At 43.6% G+C, this 22,021-nt stretch overlaps 1 protein-coding gene across 2 annotated transcripts in view; it reads left to right on the forward strand.

Moving 5' to 3' along the window:
- LOC147019568 (cytoplasmic dynein 1 heavy chain 1-like) overlaps positions 1-22,021 on the forward strand; it is a 328,064-nt gene that overhangs the window by 265,339 nt on the left and 40,704 nt on the right. For both annotated transcript variants that reach the window (XM_085894142.1, XM_085894141.1), the window contains exons 67-73: positions 1,064-1,238; positions 3,128-3,203; positions 3,534-3,694; positions 9,182-9,293; positions 9,653-9,713; positions 14,509-14,632; positions 16,246-16,359. In XM_085894142.1, the coding sequence (XP_085750268.1) occupies positions 1,064-1,238; positions 3,128-3,203; positions 3,534-3,694; positions 9,182-9,293; positions 9,653-9,713; positions 14,509-14,632; positions 16,246-16,359 (823 nt within the window). The remainder of the gene's footprint in view (positions 1-1,063; positions 1,239-3,127; positions 3,204-3,533; positions 3,695-9,181; positions 9,294-9,652; positions 9,714-14,508; positions 14,633-16,245; positions 16,360-22,021) is intronic.

Genomic DNA, 22,021 nt, shown 5'->3' on the forward strand with positions numbered 1-22,021 from the left:
TCTTTGTATCCCCACAATTGTGGGTGATTTCACATTCTCGCAGGATTTGGCTCTGATTGTACTGTATTGCAAAAATACAAAATGTATTACCCTGAACAAAATATTGGTGTCATTTGTAAAGTTTACAAAACGTCCACCTCTTGCTTTGTACATTATGCTTTTGTATTAATTGGCTTGATAGACAAAGTATATCCAAAAAAATTCCTAAAATATCAGGTCAACTACATATCCAAGCTCATACAAGCCTCCTTCCAAACAGAATCTTTAATGAAGCTCCAAGAGGTGGGGGGGGGGCTCCTAATGGTTTGGATATGTTTATTACTGATTTGAAATCAGTCCTGTGGCTGTCATGAAAGGTATGACGAGGGACAAATCTGATTGTGACCTTCTGGATGACAGACCAATACCTGCCCTGGTGGAGTTCTGCATTATCGGGCTTCACTTGCATCAAATCAACAATTTGCCTTCCAACAATACTTACATCGTCAATAATTAGCTTTGTGAAAACATCCTCTCGACACTTCTACAGTCAGTCCAGAGGCCTGACGTGAACCTCATTTAACCACTGTGCGATATGTTGGGATGCCAATTATGGGCTCGATTAAAAATGACCACAAAATCTGGAAAGCAATCGGATTCACATGACGAGGAATGGTGGAAAAAGTCACATCCAACATATCAAAAACTCTTAGATGTGAGAGCAAGTCTCCAGGCTTTGATTAGTGTAATTTATGACATGGCCACACATTACGACTTCTTAGGCATTGCTAATAAGATTGTTCATGTCCCATGACTTTTCTTTAGAGGTAATCCATGGTGAGTCGGGAACATCTTTTGTCATTTCTGTGACTATCACTCTTTGAAACACTGTAGTGATTATGCATTTGATCAAGTTATGTTATTCACTTGGAAACAGCCAGCACAAAGTTTTTCTCCACTGCCAAAAGTTGTTATAAAATGCCTCAATTAGTGGATCAGGAAACTTGTCTGATTCCGCAGATGAGATAAGAACAACATGCTGTCTCCAACCTTTCTCCAAATTCCTTTTTGTCCATCATTCCAGTGAACCCAGCTATGAGTCGGAGTTCCAGCACTTCCTGCGTGGAAAGGAAATCGTGCTGACTGAAAGCAGCCTTGCTGTGCTCCCGGGTCTGAGTTCTGAGCAAATTGAAGGCATTGCTCGACTTGCTCAGCTGCCTCAGTTCCATGCCTTGGCAGATAGAGTGAAAGCTGACAAGGTAGGCTTAACCTTTAAACTAGCGTGTGGGGTCTGTGGGGACCCCACAGGGCTATTCCTCTTGATTTTTCCATAACTAATGTTTTGTCATTTGTCTCCTTCAGTTATATCCTCCCATAGTAGTGTCAATTCAACTAACAATATGAACAGTTTTTGCATGAAACTATTTGGAGGAATAAGTGATGGAAGTTAGAAACAGTATTCCCTGGCTCCTGGGGTCTCACCAGACCCCAAGCAAAATGACCTGATTTCTTTCTCTTCAATACAATGAAATTCATTCTGACCAGCCGCCAAAAAGTTGTAAACCTATCTACCTATGTTGAGCTGAGTTAATTAGTGGGACTATTGATTCTCACAGGTCTGTTCAAGAGCAACCATGAGAAGCTCGATGAACTTTGGTCTCTTAGAACTGGTGGACATATGTTCAGGGCAACAATGCACCTAAAAAGGTTTCAACATTCCCTCAGATTTGACAACTGAAATACTCGATTCGTACCGAGGGAAGATAATAAACTTGCGGCCATCAGAGACATTTGGGACTTTTATATTGCATGCTGCCCTGCCTATATATTGCATACCTGGCCCTTCTATAACTGAATGAACAGTTGGTACTATACAGGGGTAGTGGTCCCTTTCTTCAATACATGGCCAGTAAACCAGCTAAATACAGCATCAAGATTTGATGGAACTGTGACAGTGAGAGAAGCTATCTGCTGACTGGCCAGGTGTACCTTGGTAAACCTCTGAATGGAGCCTGGGAGGTGAACCATGGTACAAGGGTGGTGAAGAATCACGTATCCCCTTGGTACAAAACGGGCAGAAATGTAACCATGGACAATTTCTTCACCAGTGTTTCATGAGTCATTGAACTTCTGCAGCAAAATACCACACTGGAAGGGACTTTGAGAAGCAATAAACCTGACATTCTTCCTCGAATGCAAAACAGTCCTTGTCGTGAAGTGGAATCGTCAACATTTGGATTTAGTGAAAACCTCACAATTGTCTTGTGTCTCCAAGAAAAACAAAAGCATCATCTGCCTCTCAACCCATCCTCATGACAAGAAGATAATCCCAAACACAAGTCTGAAATAGTGTTGTATGACAATAAAACAAAGGGTGGAGTTGATAAATTGGACCATTGTTCACACTGTACACCTGTAAATGGAAGATTCTGCGCTGGCCCATGGCTGTCTTCTTCAACATGATAGATGTTGCTGTTCTTGCTACTCTGATTGTGTGGACAATAAAGTTTCCTGAAAAAAACCCCACTAGCTATTCAGAAAGGAGCCAAGTTTGGTCTCATTGCTATGGGGTACGAGATAAATGAACCGCGACCGGCCAGGGAAAGACCCGCCAAGCGTCGTTACATGTGCCCTAGGTCAAGGGACACGAAATTGCAGATGGTGTGTGAGAAATGTCACAAAAATGTCTGCAAAGAGCATAGTTCAAACTATATGTCTGCAAAGAGCATAGTTCAAACTATATGTCTACAAAGAGCATAGTTCAAATATTTTTTCTTTTGGGTCTGAATATGTTTCATTTCAGAGAATTTGGGTTCACGATGTTTGAATGGTTGCCATTAAAGTGATGCCTTCTATGTTACTTTTACTTGTTAAATTTTCACAAAGAAATGGCAGGGTCACAGCAGATTCCAGGTGACGAACGACAGTTTTTCCAAAACGTGCCGGCTTAAAGGTTAAAGAAGTTTCTGCGTTTCCTGATTTCATGAGGAGTTTGGGCTCGAGATCTTTCTTAACTAAGCCAACTGTTCAATGGACACAGCTTTCCATGTCAGACCAAAAGTCAGTTCTGCAAACCTCATCTGTTTTGTGTGGTAGGATAGAGTATTATATAATCTCTTGCCATGCATGTACCTTGTGTTGCCTGCAGGAGTTTCATGCCTGGCTAGCCTGTCGCTCCCCAGAGCTGTCTGTGCCACACCTGTGGATTTCCAAAGAACCTCCAAGTAAGAATCCTCTCGCACCTTTTCATGCCTCTTGCTGTGCTTCTGTCTTATGTGTATGGTTTAAAGAAGCGAAATAATTCAATTTGTTCATCTGTCTTGCCAGTATGTGTTCAACTGATTTGTGCTGCATGGAGCAGTCCTTGTACTAACGTAGTTAATAAATTACACAATTACTCACCATCATGTCAATTACTGTCTCGCCAGTCAATCGGAAATTACAGTATACAGAGATTCAAATCCAGGCCTGATTAAGATTTACTTCATCAATTAGGAATGCGTGACCTAAGTGCATGAGAGATGATCTTGATAATTTCTGTGTGACATACGTAGGTTCGATTGGGCTGGCATTGTTACGTTTACTGACTGTGCAAGTCTTTCGTCCTGATCGTATTCTTGTGGCCACTCACATGCTTGTGGGAGCCGTGCTCGGTGAAGGTTTCCTAACCCTGCTGGAGCAAGAGATGGACTTTGCGGCCATCGTGGAGACAGAGGTAAATCCACAATTTCAATCACTGGACATGTGATTTAGCGATTGCAATAATAACCTGAAAGAGCAATCAAAGATTGCAGACACTCGCCAGGACTTGTTTATTTGATGTTTGTGTGGTTTTATTGTTCATATTTTACAGACGTACTCGCATTCTAATTTATAGAGGTACACGGTTGAAAAACGATACCATGTAAAAATTGTATTCTATGTTGGCACATGATGTGCTGACAAACAAACAAGAAAGACGTCGTGTGGAGCATGATACTTGCAAAATCCTTAAAACAAATTTTCCATGAAAATAATTTGTGGTTAAATTCAGTGATGTGATATGCAAACCTTCAAATTTCAAGTCAATCACATAAAAGTTGACAATTTTAGAAATATAGCCTAGATGATGACCTTTTGACCTTTAGACCTCATAAATTATTGGTGGTTGAATTCATTGACCTGATATGCAAATTCTGTTCAAATTTCAAGTCAATCGGATGACAATTGAGGATTTCAGAAATTGCACCGAAGTTGTTCACCTTTGGCCTATGCTGATCTTTGGCCTTTGTTGACCTCAAATGTAATTGGTGGTTGAATTCAGCAAGCTGATATGAAAATCTTGTTCAAATTTCGAGTCAATTGGATGAAAATTGAGGATTTTAGAAACTTGACAAATTTGTTGACCTTTTGACCTCAAAAACAATAGGCTTCTTGCCTATGACACGCTACTCTATGCCTGGTGTTGGCTTAATGGTTAGGGTGGCGGGCTTGGGATCCTAGGGTCGTGAGTTCAAATCCCGCTCAGCTGTTGAATTAATACCAGCTGGGGTTAACTCAGCCTGTCATCCTTCTGAGGTCGGCAAAATGAGTGCCAGTTTGCTGGTGTACTGTGTTGGAGTGGTGACCCGCCCAGGATTGTGCCCAATAGCCAAGGAGACTGCTTTGACAGCAGTCTGTGCAGAGTATGGTCTCAATGGATGGATGGATGGATGGATGGACACACTCACTACTCTGTGGTGAAGTTTTGTGAAGATGTTTAAAATTGACTTGTAGCATTAAAAAAAACAAACAATGGAACAAACAAACAAGAAAAAGACGTCCTGCAGAGCACGATACTTGTAAAATCCAATCTGTCTCCAAAGGTTGCCGTGGATACATCAAATTGTCCATTTCATTCAGATTAAAATTGACAATCTTAATCAAAGCTCAGGTCAGTCAGATGAAAATGCATTATTTTTCAGATTGAAATTTATGATTTTGGAAGTTTGACCTTGAGTTACCTTTGACCTTTTTACCTCAAAAATATTTGCTTTCCCAATTCAATGATGCAATATGAAAATCCTACTCAACCTCCAAGTCAATCGGATGAAAAATGACGATTTTAGAAATTCTACCTCAAGATGACCTTTGACCTCAAAATCAATTGGCTTCTCAGTTAAGACTACCTCAACAACTTGGTACAGTTTCATGATGATCGGTTTAGAATTTTGACCTGAAGACGATTGATTACCAAACAGACAAAATAACAAAATCAACTGACCAATCTACTTCAAAAATCTTTGTCAGTTAAAAGGTAGATGTTGTAAGCATTAGAAAATGCCTGTAAAGTGTAAATGAACCATTAAAATTGTCAGTTACATGTTATAAGTTTTGTGTCGCACGGATCGGTAAATTGTAATAGAAACTGCATGATGTAATGAGCTAGTTTTGACTGTAGATGGCGGTATTGTACAGTAAACTGCCTGGTGAGATTTGTGGAGGTGCTGGGACATTATCAGACAAAACTTCCAGTCGAGGCTGGAATCACATTTGCTGGAAGGCACGGGATTGTTCTGTGATACTATATAAACCTGCAAGAGGGACGTGTAGAGAGACGGGTGACATGTGACAAGAAGTGCGTTTTGATCATCCCGTGCTCGATTTAACTCTGATGAGTGAACGAGGTGTTAATGTGTGGAGCCGATTATAATCAGATTGATTAAAACTCATGTAGATTGTGTTTTTCGGGAGAGAATTCCTCTGAGCTCTTTAAATCATCCTGGACGGGCCATCGTACAAGAGGACATCACGACAGGAATTGAAAGATCGACAGCCCCGAAGGATGAGGTGAATATGTGTGAGTTGTGCCAGCAGGACTGGGACACTGGGCAGTGGACATAGCTCAACGCGGGAATTGGAATTAGATACCTCTCCGTTCGTTCAGACCCGTGAAGCTCAAAGCTTGGATTGCAGTCGGAGAATGCGCTAAGTCCGGCACCACAAACAACGTACGTACACCAAAGGGAAGGAAACTCTGAAGGTGTGTGTGTGTGTGTGTGTGTGTGTGTGTGTGTGTGTGTGTGTGTGTGTGTGTGTGTGTGTGTGTGTGTGTGTGTGTGTGTGTGTGCGTGCGTGCGTGCGTGCGTGCATGCGTGCGCACGTGCGTATCACCCCCTTCCCCCCCCCCCCGACAATCTTCGATTTTGCAAGTACCAACAAGAAAAAGAGCAATCAGACATTGCAGACCCTCGCCAGGACTAGTTTTGTGTTATCTTTGTGTACTGGTATGTTATGCAATTACGAAGAGACATAACAAGAACTGCCACTTTATAACTTTATAATGCTCGTCTACCCTCCCTTCCTCTCACATCACACTGTCTTCCCTCTCCCCACCCCTCCTCGCTTCCCTCCCTCCTCTCTCCTTTCCCCTCCTCCTCTTCACTTTCCCCTCTCTCCCTCTCTCCCACCCTTCTCTTCCTCTTCCCCACCCCTCTCTCCCTCTTCCCCCACCCCTCTCTCCCTCTTCCCCCACCCCTCTCCCCCTCTTCCCCACCCTCGCCCCCTCCTCTTTTTCCCCCCCTCCTCCCTTTAGTATTACTGTCAGTGAAGCGACCTGTGATATTTGCTGGTCCGTAATAAAATCCATCCCAAACCTCACGCTGCTTGGTCACCCTCACAGCCCAATCATGACACGCAGCCATTCGCGTTGGACATAAGTACAGTTAACATTTCTGCACGTGAGGTGTTATAAAAAATTTACCTCTGAGGATGGAAGATAGTGGTCTTCTGAAACGTCAGGGTTTTCATAAATAATTTTATTATTCTTTTAGGCTCAGTGTGCTTTTACTCTTCCGACAAATATAGACACGCAAACACTTTGATTTGGTTAATCTAGATGCAAACTCAATAATTTTGATTTTTAAACTTAACTGCTCTTGTTTTTTTGTTTTTTTGTGAAGGGGACTTTGGGTGGTCAATACCTTTTCATTGGCAGTATTTTGATGCCTATCCCAAGTTTTCCTGATCACATTAAAATCAACTACAGTCCAAAGTGTTGCCTTGCAAGACCAGACGAGGAGGAGGATCTAGATCCCTGTTCTTCATTGTTGAGCCACTGGCAGCCCCTGGTGGCTTAACGTGTGGCTCCTGACATGCAGCTGATAATGCACAAATGTGAAAACACCCCATCATAATCCACCATAAGTGCTATCAAATTGACGCACTGGTTTCAAATGAGTGTTCCAACGTGAAGCATAAAAGTGACATAACTACATCAGGATACAGTTTCAGTATATAAACAATTACGCTTGCAGCCCAGTTAACCACAACGAAGAAGAGTATGTGGAGGCCGGGCCTAATAGCAGCCATTATGGAGTCCTGCAGGCAGTGCGGCGGCTCTCACACTGATGTGTTTCGGCAAAAGCGGCCTCCCTCTAAATAATGGTGAAGCTCAATGATCGAGATCAGTGGTTCCCAACTTTTTTCTGATCGAGTACCACTTGGAGGTCCCATACCGTTGCCGCGTACCACCTGGTTCCAGAAAAACTCAATTCGATAAGATATCAATTTAGTCACAAGTAGAACACACAAATTAACTAACTGTCAACAAAGAACAAAATTTAATGCGAGGGTTGCATCTGTTTCTTCTCCACCAGCTGGTCAACGCGGGGCATAACTTTGCTCACAGCACATCGGAAATCATGCCCGGGCGCAGCAAGACGGTTCCGGCTCTTTTACTTGATGGTCATCATGGCTGAGAACCCCTGCTCGCACTCCCACGTAGAGGGGAAAATCAGTAGCTGGGGAACAGCGTGACGGGCTAGTGTCGGGTACGAGGAGGCCATGGTCACCCAGAAGTTCATAGGAGAGCATCCCTTGTGCTTCATCTTTGCTGTCTCGTCAGCCTGGATATCTATGAGCTCCTCTTGTTCCCCGGTCCCGATAGGCAGATCGCCTGGTTCAACGGAAAATGGATTGGTGATGTCGGCACAACATGTAATGTCTGGAAAGTAATGCATCAACTCAGTCTTGAGCAGTGAGAGGTGACGGACGATTTCTTGGGAAAATTAATCATTGGGCTCGCTCTCAAGGGTAGTCAGGAGTTCGAACATTCCGTCGCGTTTGCTCTCCACGTTCTTGATCCAGAGGTCCAACTTCCGGACAAACGCTCCCAACTTCGAGATGAAGTCTGAGACAGTGCAGTTGGGCCCTTGGAATGACAGGTTTAAGTGGTTGAAGATCCCAAAAATGTCCGACAGGTAGGCCAACCTTGAGATAAACTCCTCGTCCTCCAGATCGTTTTGAAAATCGTGTTCTTTCTCCGTGAAGAATACGAGGAGTTCATCCCTCAGTTCAAAGAGATGCCTCGTCGTATTCCCCCGGGAGAGCCAGCGAACCTCTGTGTGGTGGAGGAGACAGGTGTGGTCAGAGCCGAGATCTTCACAGAGCAGTTTGAACAGCCGAGTATTCAGGGCGGATGTTTTGACGAAATTAACTATTTTGATTAATCGGTTCAAGCATGATAACAAATTCGGAGGGAGTACCTTCGTGCTTAGGGCGAATCTGTGTATGAAACAATGGACACTGGTGGCGTATAACTTTCCCCAATCCAGTTCATTATGCTTGAAGAAATTATCCAAAAGGTTGAAAACATCCTTTCCTTTCATTGCACTGGATAGCTCCTGGTTCAGCAGCAGCTCAGTCTTCGCAGTATTATTCTGTGTGAAGCGAACATAGACAAGTAGTTGACAGCAGTTTCTTATATATTTTTTTAAATCATTTTTTTAAAATTTAAATTATCTAATTTATTTTAATTTTTTTAAAGGTTGAGCCCAAAAGTGCTCGCGAACCACCTGGAAGGCCCTCGCGTACCACAGGTTGGGAACCACTGATCGAGATGATCGCTTTTTCTGAAAATCATTAGTGATCCAGTCTGTTGTTTTTTTTGAGAATATCATATCTAAATCGTAAAGTCTCGTAAACCTAGTCCAGTTCCAGAGCTTAGAGTCCAAATCCTTCATCGTCCACCTGAAGTCGTATTTGAACCCACAGTTACTGGGGTCTTCTCCACAAGACCATCACGATAATCAAGATAAATACACCTAACTTTTCATTTTAATTTTGTCCATCTTTGTTCATGTCACTACCTTACCTTTCCATCATTGTAATCTTAAATCTGAACTCAAATTCATTATCATCAGCCGATTCCTCTTTCTTTGCCTTCTGCGAATTGTCTTGCCAGGTGAAGCCAGGTACCCCTGTGCTGATGTGTTCGGTGCCAGGATATGATGCCAGTGGACGTGTTGAAGATTTAGCAGCTGAAGAAAACAAGCAAATCGCTTCCATCGCGATTGGTGGGACAGATCACATTCATCTTATTGCAAGCACTCATCAACACACTATGCTCCTGCTTAACACATCTGATTATAAACTCTATCAGATGATCATTTAACTCAAAATAGCGATATTTTATAAAGAGTGTTTATCTACAAGAGCCCTCGCCTGCAATATCCTCGGTGTGTTAAGGAACAGTCCTCGGTGTGTTGAGGAATTTCAAAGCCTTTTGCTGCCTCTATGTCTTCTAAATATTACAGTGATCTTGTAAATGCCAAGGTTTTTCTTTTCTTCTTGAAGAAGCTAACCAATTTGGTCTTGAAGAAGTTGAGAAATGCAGTTTTGTTGATGTCACCATTGCCCCCAATCGTGTTTTAAGGTTCTGCCGAAGGATTCAGCCAAGCAGAGAAGGCTATAAATTCAGCTGTGAAGACAGGAAGGTAATGAAATATAAATGGTGGAAGCAAAGTATCCACCAATGAAGTTTTGAGTGAACACAATTTCTGCCAACAAATGTTTGGAAAAGACAGTTGTTCTTAAAAAGCAGTCAACTCCAGTATAAAATATATTGTTTTGATATAATGTGATTAGGGACTGACTGGTGTTTCTCGCAGTGTGTCATGGATTGGCAAGCTATAAGGCATTGGGGGTCACAGTCTGAAGGGGGGGGGGGGAACAAGCAGTTTGACCACTTCAGATATTTATTTTATCACAAAACGATGTATAAGTCTATCTGTACAAACATGTTCACATTGTAATGCAATTGCAATGATCATGTAGCCCAGTACCTGGTTCGCTTCTCGGTCTGACTATAAACTGTCAGGTTGGTGTTTGACATGGAACAGACGCACTGATTCAGTGCACCATCCCTTGGATGGATGTTAAGATGGGGTTTGGGGGGGGGGGCATCCATCTGCTTAGTATTAGCTGGTGGGCATCAAAGATCCCTCAGTTTTTTTTCACACGGATAAGGAAATTGGGCCACCACCATGGCCAAATGCAAGCTCCCTGCCCTAATTTGCAGGAGCACTACATCTGCGGCACAGTCACGTCTCAATGGTGATACAATGAGCAGGCCATATTTGTAATTCAATCTCAAGTCAACATGCATACATGCTTACTGGATCCAAGCCTCTGCTCTCAACAGCCCTGTTGGGTGCAAAAAACAATGGTTCCTTCCTTTCTGGATTCATTCAAGTCAAGGGGACATTCACAACTCTTGACTTCACACACCTTTTCAGACATGAATAATTGATGATTACAAGTGAACTGATAAAAGGTCTGAGGCCCAGAATACCAGGCCTGAGGCCTAGATGATCAAGCAGATTTATCAAGCTCCCACGTTTTTATGCGTCCACCACAAGAGCCACCAGAGGCATTATATTTCCGGGTTGTCCGTGCATCCATGCATCCGTCCATCCATCCGTGCATCAGTCTGTAGTTGTTACCGCGATAACTTGTGAACTACTGAAGTGATTTTTTTTTTAATTAACCAAACTTGGTACTGTACAATGGTGAATTATGATGAAAAGATGACCCAATTCGATTTTGGGTTCAAAGGATCGAAGGTAATGTGGCATTTAACTGAAAGTAGCTGATTTTAGTTACCACGATAACTTGTGAACTACAAAATGGATTTTGACCAAACCTGGTTTAGGTATGTACTATAATTAAAAGATGAACTGATAAAATTTTGGCCTCAAAGGGTCAAAGGTCATGCCACCTATAGCTGAAAGTAGCAGATTTTCATTACCATGATAACTTATGAACTGCTGAAGGGATTTTGACCAAACGTGGCATTACTATGCACTGTAATACCAAAAGGAACTGATTAAATTTTAGGTTCAAAGGGTCAAAGTTCTTAGGTTAAGTGCCATTTAATTGGAAATCTGTGTTTCTCCAGATTTGGAATGAAATTTTGCATCAATAATGTGAATAGAATGTATGCAGGGTTGACATTTTTTTAACCTTAACCTTATGTCTGTAATGAGGTCATCTTAAATATTTTAACATTTTTCACCCTAACCTGACTAAAGTTTGGCTGATCAGAATACACTTACCCTCGCTCAATAGCCTAGGCTCTAGACTCCAGAGCAAGGCACATCTACATTTAATTCACATCATACCCTTCCATGTTGAAGGTCACGGTCTTACACCGCTCGGAGTACTAAACCACCATTTGGGTTTTTATCCCTTTTTCTGCTAATGTACGAGGACTTTCGGAATGAAATTTTGCTTCAACAGTAGGAATAAAAATATGCGGGGTTGTCATAATTTTATTTGACCTTAACCCAATTTTAGGTCATGACCCAATTGCAGACATTGAAACTTTTTTTTCCCAACCAACACTTGACTAATGTTTGTCCGATCGGAACGAAATTGCTCTTTCTAGATAGCCTTAAGTAAGGCGCATCTATGCTTAATTTACATCATACTCCTCTGAGTTAAAAGTAAAGGTCAAACAGCAGTCTGGGAAAAAAAAATACAGTCAAGGTCAAATGGCAGTCTGAAAAAAAAACAAAAAAACCGTTTTCTTGTCATCGCTCAATTTTGGTAAATCAGAATCTCATGGACTGCTCGGTAATAGATGTTCTTGCATAGTAATAGTGTACCGGCACTGTAGTTGTACACCTGATATTTCATTTGTGTCCTTGACCTGCTTTGCTTGGAATATGACCTAATTAACTAAAAACACCCTTTTGATCATAACTTGAATAATCCTTCTCTGATGTTCATGATGTTTCGTTATATGGATATATTGTACATGGGGATACATTTTCTTAATTTACACTCTACTCTTAAATGTTGAAGGTAATAGTCATATGGCGGTTCAAAAAATATTCCACCATTGGATCGTGGGCCAAGGGTAAGTCACGGTCGATCACCAAGGGTCACCTGAGGGAGGTTAATCCTTGGCAATCGCTTCGTGATCACAGCTATATAGTTGTTATACTTGTTATTCAAGTTTGCTGCAATGACAGGAAAGGCTCCACAAGGTTCTCTATCTCTATCTCTATCTCTATCTCCACCATCTCTCGAAGATTGAGGCCCACAGAAGAGCAAGGTAACAGAGGGTATGAGCTGTGACAGTGGGGCAACTCTTCAATGAGATAAGCAAGGGAGTGGGAAAAACAAACAGGAAAAGAGGAGGGAGGGAAACACTGCAACATCTGAGTAAGATATTTGGGTGAGGAGGGGGTTAATGGGGATGATATGTATTGTGAGTAATGATGTGTGATGACATGAGATGGTGGTACATCTCTTGCTTTAAGCCCTGGATGGAGGAGTAGGATCACACAGCCTCGAGAAGGCTGTTCCACATACATGCAGGAGAAGCAAAGGACAAAAGAGTTGAGGAGTATATCCAGTCTGGATTTTTTAAGTTAAACCAGGAGTGTTACTGGCACAATGCTTTGGAGGGCTGAAAGTGCAGAGGGAGCTAAGGAGAGTTGGTCCATTGTGTCCTTCGGCACCCATTGCATAAACTGTATCTCCCTCCCGCTTCTTCGTGCTTTGTGTCATCACTGCGCTGTCCATGCAAACTGCTTCTGCCCACCAATTCATAACTTACTGCCCACTCTGGCTACATCCTGTACTGTCCTGGTTCCCAATCCTTTCTCCCTTGCGTGTTCAATATGTCTCCTTAAATAATTTGATGTCCTGCACACATATCTGACTGATGAGCTGTATTGTTGTGCCGGCTTTTGATGGCAAAGTCATGGCTCCCACCGGTCTATATCTGTGATTGATAACAAGGCAAGAGGGGGTGAATTGGGTAGTTAAGTAGGGGTGTTTAATCTAAATGGGAAAACGTTTAGGGGAAGTGGGGGAGTGGAGAAATCTGTTTGTGGAAATCACTTTTGGGTTTCCTGCTCTACTCAATTGACTCCAATCTCATGTATTTTAAATGCAAATGTGATTATGCCTCATTTCATACACTCAGGATAAGACACATATTGGGACCTGAGAGTCTGGTGTTGGCTTAATGGTTCAGGTGGCTGGCTTAAGATCTTGGGTCTTGAGTACAAGCCCCTGTCATTCTGTTGAATTAACACCAAATGGGTTGACTCAGCCTGTCATCCTTCTCAGGTTGGTGAAATGAGTACCAGCAGGCTGGTAATGAGGGGGCATTGCATCAGTGACACAGCCATGAACCCAGAAAATGATGCAGCCAAACAGCCAAAGGCTGCATAATAATATTTGGAACCTTCCTCCATTTTTGTTGCATCATTCTATAATGTTACATTTGTACTTTCTACATCTCTCTGCCTATTAAATATTACAACAAAATCATTAAATTAACTAATCCAGAAAAGCATAATGAAGGAAGGTTTCTCTTAAATAGGCTGATGTGCTCAACCAACTGTAAATAAAATAACTTTACATGAGGGTGATGATCGAAGGGAGTGGTGGCTTTCCAGAACAAACATAAAAGTTTGGTCCCAAAATCCAGTAGGCAGTCAGGTATTTGATGTTTGTTTTATTTTATTTTCAATATATTTTTTTAAAGCGTGCCTCTTGATTGCCAGGCAAAGATTTGAGCTCAACAGGTTGTGACTAAAGTTAATTATATTCGATTCCTCAAGGAGTGCCAAACACCCCATAATAATTTTTGCTGTTGTTAGGTAATCAAACCTTGGAGTACCCACAGAGTCGACGCCAATAACCGCATGCTCACTTGAAACAGTGTAGTGTACATAGTTTACTTATTTCGGTGGAAATCACGTACAGTGGGACCTACGAGCCTGGTATTGGCTTAATGGTTCGGGTGGCTGGCTTAAGATCTTGGGTCTTGAGTTTAAGGCCTTGTCATGCTGTTGAATTAACACCAGATGGGTTGACTCAGCCTGTCATCCTTCTGAGGTTGATGAAATGAGTACCAGCATGCTGGTAATGGGGGGGCATTGCATCAGTGACACAGCTGTGCCCCCAGAAAATGATGCAGCCAAGCAGCCAAAGGCTGCATAATGTATTGCATCCAGATTATTTTTTTAATGGAAATCAGCTCACTAACAGCTCACGAACAGCTCCATGCATCCGTCCATCCATCCATGCATCAGTCTGTAATCGTACAGTGTATTACATCCAGAGTTTTTTTTTAATGGAAATTAGCTCACTAACGGCTCCCGAACAGCTCACAATGAGTCAGGCAGCGATCAGAATGATGGTATAAACGCAGGATTTGCATCCAAATCCAAATAGCCAAATGATTCACATTGTGCATCCGCTGGCCAGGTGGGTGGTGCTCAAGAATGGACACCTTGCACCAGGCTGGCTCATTCAGCTGGAGAAGAAGCTACACTCATTGCAGCCTCACGCTACCTTCCGCCTCTTCCTCACCATGGAAATCAACCCCAAGGCAAGTGCAATTTTAAAGTGATGTTGCATCACTTGTGGTTTAACTCCTGGTAAATAATTTTGTTTCGGATTTCTAGTAAGAACTAGATGACCCGTGAACCCATTGGGTTCCCGTTCTGACAGAGGTTGATGAAAAAATAAAAAGACACAAAATTTTAATATTATTTAGTGATCAAACTTTAACTTGAAGAAAATTTGAGCATTTACCTTAGGAGTCATCGTTTGGTGAACCGGTTTCTCGAGGTATATCAACACATTCTCCATGGTTTGTCCTTGCGCTTTATGGATTGTCATACCACAACTTGACTGAATCGGGAATTAATTTTTTAATAATTTTTTTTCGTTGCCCGATTTGAACGAAACTTGATACTGCACACCACAGGCAAATGGGGAGTAGTAAGGTGGCCCTAAAATTTTTGCGCTATCGTGTACCGTTTTGGCTATATTTTGGGAACATACAGTGCATATATATATATATATATATATATATATATATATATATATATATATATATATACATCTTCTTCTTCTTCTTCTTCTTCTTCTTTCGGCTGCTCCCGATAGGGGTCGCCACAGCATAGTGATTTGGCACATGTTTTACGCCGGATGCCCTTCCTGACACAACCCTGGTCGCCTCTTACAACACAGGGATATGGTACACCTATTTTAACCGGGGTATACACCGGCCCAGTATACTGGTACTCATTTCGCCGACCTCGGAAGGATGACAGGCTGAGTCAACCCCCTGGTGTATTAATTCAGTGCCCCTAAGGTTATATATATATACACACACACATATATATATATATATATATATATATATATATATATATATATATATATATATATATATACATACACACACATACAAGATGAGAGTTTTAGTAATATACTAGACGACCCGTGAACCCGTTGGGTTCCCGTTGTGACCGGTTGATGTAAAAAATCCTTTCAAGAAAAGAAAAAAAGATAGCTCCAGCGAACTATACCGCTGAGGTTGTTTGCATTGATCAAATTCTCCCGAAGAAAACTTGACTGAATCGGGAATTGATTTTTTTTTTTAAACATTTTTTACCTGATTTCAATGAAACTTGATACTGCACACTGCAGGTGAATGGTGAGTTAGGTGGTCCTAAAATTTTTGTGCTATCGTGTACCGTTTTGGCTGTATTTCATGAACATGCATACATATCTACAAGATGAGAGTTTTAGTAATATATAGGTACATAGATTTGTTCTAATGTCGGCATCATCGCTGAGATGCTACTATATGTCGCTGCTGTGATGCTGCATGTCGATCATGGAATGCATTTATAATTTGGCCAACTCTCTTTTTGGGATTAATCAGTCTTAAATGTTGACGAGCGAGTGCTTGCACATGAGACAGCAAATTAAATTCACTGATGTCTGCTCTGAAGGAACGGGTCACTCGATGATGCTACCTGCAAAGCACCAGGATAGCTAGTTGTAGTTTCACCCTGTATCATTGGGCATCTATCTCAGACTCCTTAGCGAGCATGACACCACTGAGAAATTGTCTCATCCACTGGGGCAGTAAATGACAGTTGCCAAGCAATCATTGTGTGTTGTATCGGACGTCATTGCCTGATACAGGTGCCGGTGAACTTGCTGCGTGCTGGAAGGATCTTTGTTTTTGAGCCACCGCCTGGTGTCAAGGCGAACATGCAGCGAACTTTCAGCACCATCCCCGTAGCCAGGATGTGCCGGGTACAGTGAGCATCATTGGGATAGAGCCAACAACCAAACTGGGCTATTTTGCTTTTCTGGTAGTTATTATTCATGCTGATATAAGTCTGTTCTATCCATTCTTTCCTTTGTTATGGACTGTATGTGAATGTCGTGCAAATTTGACCTTGACTTTTTTTTTTGCAAAGGGCATTTTGATGAGGTACAATTTGTAGCTTCATAATTACCTCTGCCACCGAAGGTGAAGGAGGTTATGTTTTCACCGCTCTCTGTCTGTCCGTGTCCAGGATATCTCAAAAAGTTGTGGATGGTTTCAGATGAAACGGTGGATAGGTTGGGTGTGTGGCCATGACAAGTTGATTCGATTTTGGTGAAGACTCAACAGTTTATGTTTTGTATCCCACTGAAAGGCTTGATCTGCATCCGAACCTTAACCAAATTTGAATCAGCTTGTTCTCGTCAACTAATCAGCTCATCCACCAATTTTTGTCATAACCCGTTCACAACTTTTTGAAATATCATGCTATACAGGATATCACTTTTGGCCCTATCTCTCGATGGCGAAAACTCACTTGGAATATTACAAAATTATCGGGTGCGGATCTGGATCTTAAACAAAATCAAATGAATTTGTCCTTATCACAGGCCCAATCTTCGCACCAAGTTTCGTTCAAATCTGTCCATAACTTTTAAAGATACCCTGCTCACAAACAAACAAACAAACAGACAGACAGACAAACATGGATGAAAACATAACCTCCATCCACCTTCGGTGGTGGAGGTAATTATAAAATTTCTGGTCAACGCAACCTGTTGAAATTCACCGATGTTTGTCTGCACAGATAGTGATGATAGTGCGTCAAGGACATCGGTATTTGACTGGTGGAAGTAATTTAAAATTGGATAGGAAAGTGTACAGAATGAAACACATGCTGCAAGAATGGTCAACTCGATCAACAACAAAAACGTAAAGCCAGTTAAAGATCTCGTTTTGACTGGTCGAGGAGTTTGTTCTTCAGATCAGTTCGGAAGTGAACATCATGGTTGGTAGTGATCAGTCTGTCATTCACTGTTTATTATCAGGTTTATAAACAATGGTCGGTGGTGTTATTAGAGAAGGTTGCGCTGATTGCCAGATCATCCTTTTTTGTATACAAAGTCGAGGCTTGTGGAAGAGCTGAAATACAACAGAACAGATAGAATACAGTGCAGTGAAAAGACGTGATACGTTTCAACAGCAGTGTCGAGGGACACAACCGATGAACAGTTGCAGGAAGAATAGGCGAGGGAAGGTAATGGAAGGAAGACACAGGGGGGTCAACAAACTGGATGGAAGTGCAAGCACAAGTCATGCACTGAAATAACAGGAAAGGAAAACTGGGAATAAAAGAGCAATGGTGGGCTGAGAGAAAAAGAGAAAAGACTAACTTTCTAAGAATGTGGTGGGTTTGGGGAAGGTTAAGGAGAGTAGTAAAGATCATGAGTATGCATGGAGAATGTTCCAAGGAGGAGGTGAACAGCCATCTTGAATCTCTGTAGGGAAGAATGATGTTGAACAAACTGGGGAAATTAATTATACATGCGAGAGAAAGGAGGAACAAATGTGTGGAGATGAGTCGCTGAGTCTGGATCTTGTGAGTTTCAAAAGAAGTGGGTTATTGGCAGAACATGTGTGCCTTGGAGAAACCTGGGCGGGGGGGGGGGGGGCAGAACATGGAAAGGCAGATGAAGAACACCAGAAAAGAGGCGGTAAAAGACAGAGAGGCCACCGACTTCTCTCTGATGTGAGAGAAACGGTTCCAGAGACTCAGCTTTGTCACGAGACATTCCAATGGTGTTGATGGCCTTCATCTTCACAGCAGGCTAAACACAACAAAATCTTTCAAATAAATGTTGACAGAGGTATGCTAATCGCCGTGAGAAAGAGGGTGAAGTGACGTTTCAAGGATGAGCTCTTCTTCAAAGCAAGGCTTCTTTATATCCTCGTTAACCCCCCCCCCTCTTCCACTCCACCCCCAAGCCCTCCTCTTTCCAGGTTTCCAGTTTTACCCTCCTGGGATTTTCCTTCTGCATCCATCTTGTCCACCCCATCCATCCTAACCCCATTTCTCCAAATACTGATTGTTTGTCCAAGTCTCCCCCCCCTCCTCCTCCCTCTCTACTGTTCCTTTTGTTCTATTACATCCTGATCCATTCAGTGTACGAGCCCTTCTTCAAGCCTTGACTCTGTATACAAAAACAAAAGAGCCATTCTTTGCTTCCTCTATTTTTAAAGTTATATTTTTATCGTGATAGTTACAAGAGCAATATTATTTGATAGCTTACAGCCCACACAAGGGCCTCACATTTTACGACCATGGCATTCAAGAGGCCCCGTGTTTTTTTTTTTTTGTTTTTTTTTTTTACTTTACCGCGCTGAGTCTACTTTATTCTTCAGGACTAAGTTACATTGAAAAAGTTTAGCTTAAATGTTAAAAAAACGAAATTACATAAAACATAAACTTCAGCTAGTAACATGGGCTCACAGGATGGCCCAGAGGTACACACACTCACCTATAAGTCGTCTCGCCTAGTTTTGAATCCAGGCCCAGCTATAAACTATAATCCCTGTTTCAGAGACAGGATGATTCATCAACGTGTCCCTCGGATGGAAGTAAAACGGGCATGCCATCCACCGGCATGAGTCGGTGTAGGTTAAGGATACCACGGTGTCCTTCGCAAAGAGTAGGCGAGCTTTCTCCGGCACCACGAACAAATAAATGAAAAATCACTCGTAGAGCGACACTTGGTGAAACAGAACGGCACTCGGTCGAGCGCACACCTCAGCCAGGCTGAACAGTTTACATTTTGTATGCCACTGATAGGTCGGATCTGAATCCAGACCTTAACCAAAATCGAATCAGCTTATTCTTGTCACCGAACAGCTCATCCACCGAGTTTTGTCATAACTCATCCACAACTTTTTGAGATATCACGCTATGTATAGTTTTTGGCTCCATCTCTCAATGGCGATGAATCACTTAAAAAAATTCTCGTATCCGGATCCGGATTCGGATCTTCGCCAAAATTAAGTGTTGCTGTTCTTGGTTGGTCACCGACATGCACAAAAAAATTTCAGAACGATTGCTTGAAAACTGTGGCCAAAAATCGTGTGACAGACAGACAGACAAACAAACAGACAGACAGAAAAACGCGACAGACCGACGTACTTGGAAAAAAAAAATTTTGCCAAGGAACAATTAAAAAATTCCTGCCCTATCCAGTTGAGGGAGCACTGCGTCAGAGGCACGGACATGCTCCCAGCAATGATCCCAGCAACAGCCACAAGCTGCACACAACATTAAATAAGAACAGAGTTCAATTTGTTCGACCACTTTATTAGCGTGGAACGACAATAATCAAACAAGTATTGAACAGGTTGAAACACCCACAACATCCCTGGCTCCGGGTCAGGCTGCGCATGCGCACTGGCACAGGGGACCGTCGATATGTGGAATTACCGTAAAGTACAATGTTCTCTATCTCCCTCCGAGTCTTTATTATGTTAATAGATAAAGGCTGAGAAAATATTAAGTTTAATGAATGAACAAAAGTTTATATCGCCCATCGTGTGACTATTCCATGGAGTAGTCCTTGTGCCAGGCAGGCACGCTGGTCGCTCTGGTGGATCGGCGTTGACCTATCGCTGGTGCTGGTGGTGTCACATCGGGCCCCAGTGGGGATGGGGCTCTCGGGGTTTCAGGGGCCGATGGTGGCGTCTGAAGGATCGCGCGCCTCGGTGTGCCTCGTCCTGGTGCTGCTGGCGTGTCTAAAACGGGTGTCGTCTTGCGCCGGGGTGTGCATACTGACGTCAGTGCCGGCGTGGGCCCCGTTGGCGTCGCAGATGTCACGGGTTCGCTGTCGAGGTCAGGCAGTTGCGGTGTTACAACGGGTGCAGGTACAGTGATGCGGGTTGCGAAATCATCATAGATAGACCGGGGTGGCAGCTGGTCATTGCGAACTGGGCTAAACTTGCGCAGGAATTTCCTGTTCCGAAGTGTGACTCTGCCCGAGCCATCGATCTTGATCACGTATTAGTCGTGTTGGCGTACCTCCACGATACTGCCTGTCTTGTCCCATTTTTTTGGGTGGAATCCTGTCTGGTTCTGTACGCGGACTTGGTCCCCTACAGCAAGTGGCGGAAGGCGTTTGGTGTGTTCTGCCCAGGTGTCGGCTGTGCGGATATGACGTTTGCGGAGGGCCTCCTCCCTCGCTTTCAGGGTCTCATGCCAAGTGTCGTGCGGTCTGTACTTCCCGGGGATAATCGGGATGAAATCGCGTATCGGGCGGCCGAAGACACACATTGCCGGGGAGATCTTCGTGTCAGGGTCAGGCGTGTTACGATATTGTAGTATCGCTCTCTGCACAGCGTCAGTGTCAAGTTCTCCCTGCGGGCTGGTGTTGTCCGTGATAAGTCGTTTCATTGTCTTAACTCCAATCTCCGCACGACAGTTGCTGTGAGGGAAGGCCACCGATGACAAGCGGTGGTGTACGCCCCATCTGTGCAGGAATGACCTGGTCTCGGTGGAGGTGAACTCCGGTCCCCCATCCGACGCGAGCTCTTCTGGTGTCCCGTACGTCACGAAGGCGCGACGTAAGTGGTTTATGAGTCCGGCGGCGCCACCCGTCGACTTTGAGATGATCGGCCAGTTCGAGTATCTGTCCACCGTCACAAGGTAGTGTGCACCCCTGTGTACAAAGAAGTCCGAGCACACTGCCTGAAAGGGGTAAACGACCGGAATAGGTGGAGTTGGTGGCGCTCCAGGCTGTGATGGTGCCATCCGGTGGCAGTGTTCGCAGTTTTTCCGAGTGGCGCTGATGTCGGCCGACATGCCTGGCCAGAATACAGAGGATTCTGCGCGGGCGGTCATCATTGATACGCCCTGGTGGGCAGCGTGTAGGGCGCTCAGCACATCGCCGCGGAGTGAGGGTGGTATGACTACTCGGTCCTTGTATAGGATCACTCCATCTGTCGATGTAATGTTCTCGCGGTACTGGTGATAGTCGCGAATTGTCTCTGGCATCTCGATTTTTGAATCGGGGATGCCGTTCATTGTCATTCCCTCCAATATGTGCATATCGCCATCGCTGCTGGTGGCTTCCCTGACGCGATCCCATGTTACTGATCGCAATGATTCGAGGCCCGCGGCACACCATGCCAGGTTGTCCTCGACGTCGTCGTCATACTCCGGCTCAGTTTGGCGTAGGAGGGACAGGACGTCGGTGTGCGTGCTTGGTTGGAGGTGGGTCGCTATGGTGGCATTGTCATCTGGAAGGTTCATGAGTGGAGGTCGCGTGGTGCCAACTGGCCTGCGCGACATGGCATCTGCCGCCTTGTTCTTCATGCCCGGGATATGTATGATGCGGAAGCGATAACGCAGGGTCTTCTCCTTGAGGTTCCTGAGGCGGGGGTTGGGTATGTCGTCAAGTGCTCTGTCCGAAAGGAGTTTCAGCAGTGGTTTGTGGTCTACCGCAACGATCAGGTTCTCGCAGCCCAGTACTAAGTAGCGCGCTTTGTCCAAGGCGTCCGCGACTGCGAGAGCCTCGCCCTCTATGGGCGCGTATCTGGATTCTGCCGCGTGTGTAAATCTGCTGCCGACCAGGGTTATTTTCCATCCATCAGTGCAGCAGAATGGTCTAACTG

This window comes from Eptatretus burgeri, chromosome 9, assembly GCF_056783735.1.
Source record: "Eptatretus burgeri isolate ZD-2024b chromosome 9, Ebu_testis_v1, whole genome shotgun sequence".
Taxonomy (NCBI): domain Eukaryota; kingdom Metazoa; phylum Chordata; class Myxini; order Myxiniformes; family Myxinidae; genus Eptatretus; species Eptatretus burgeri.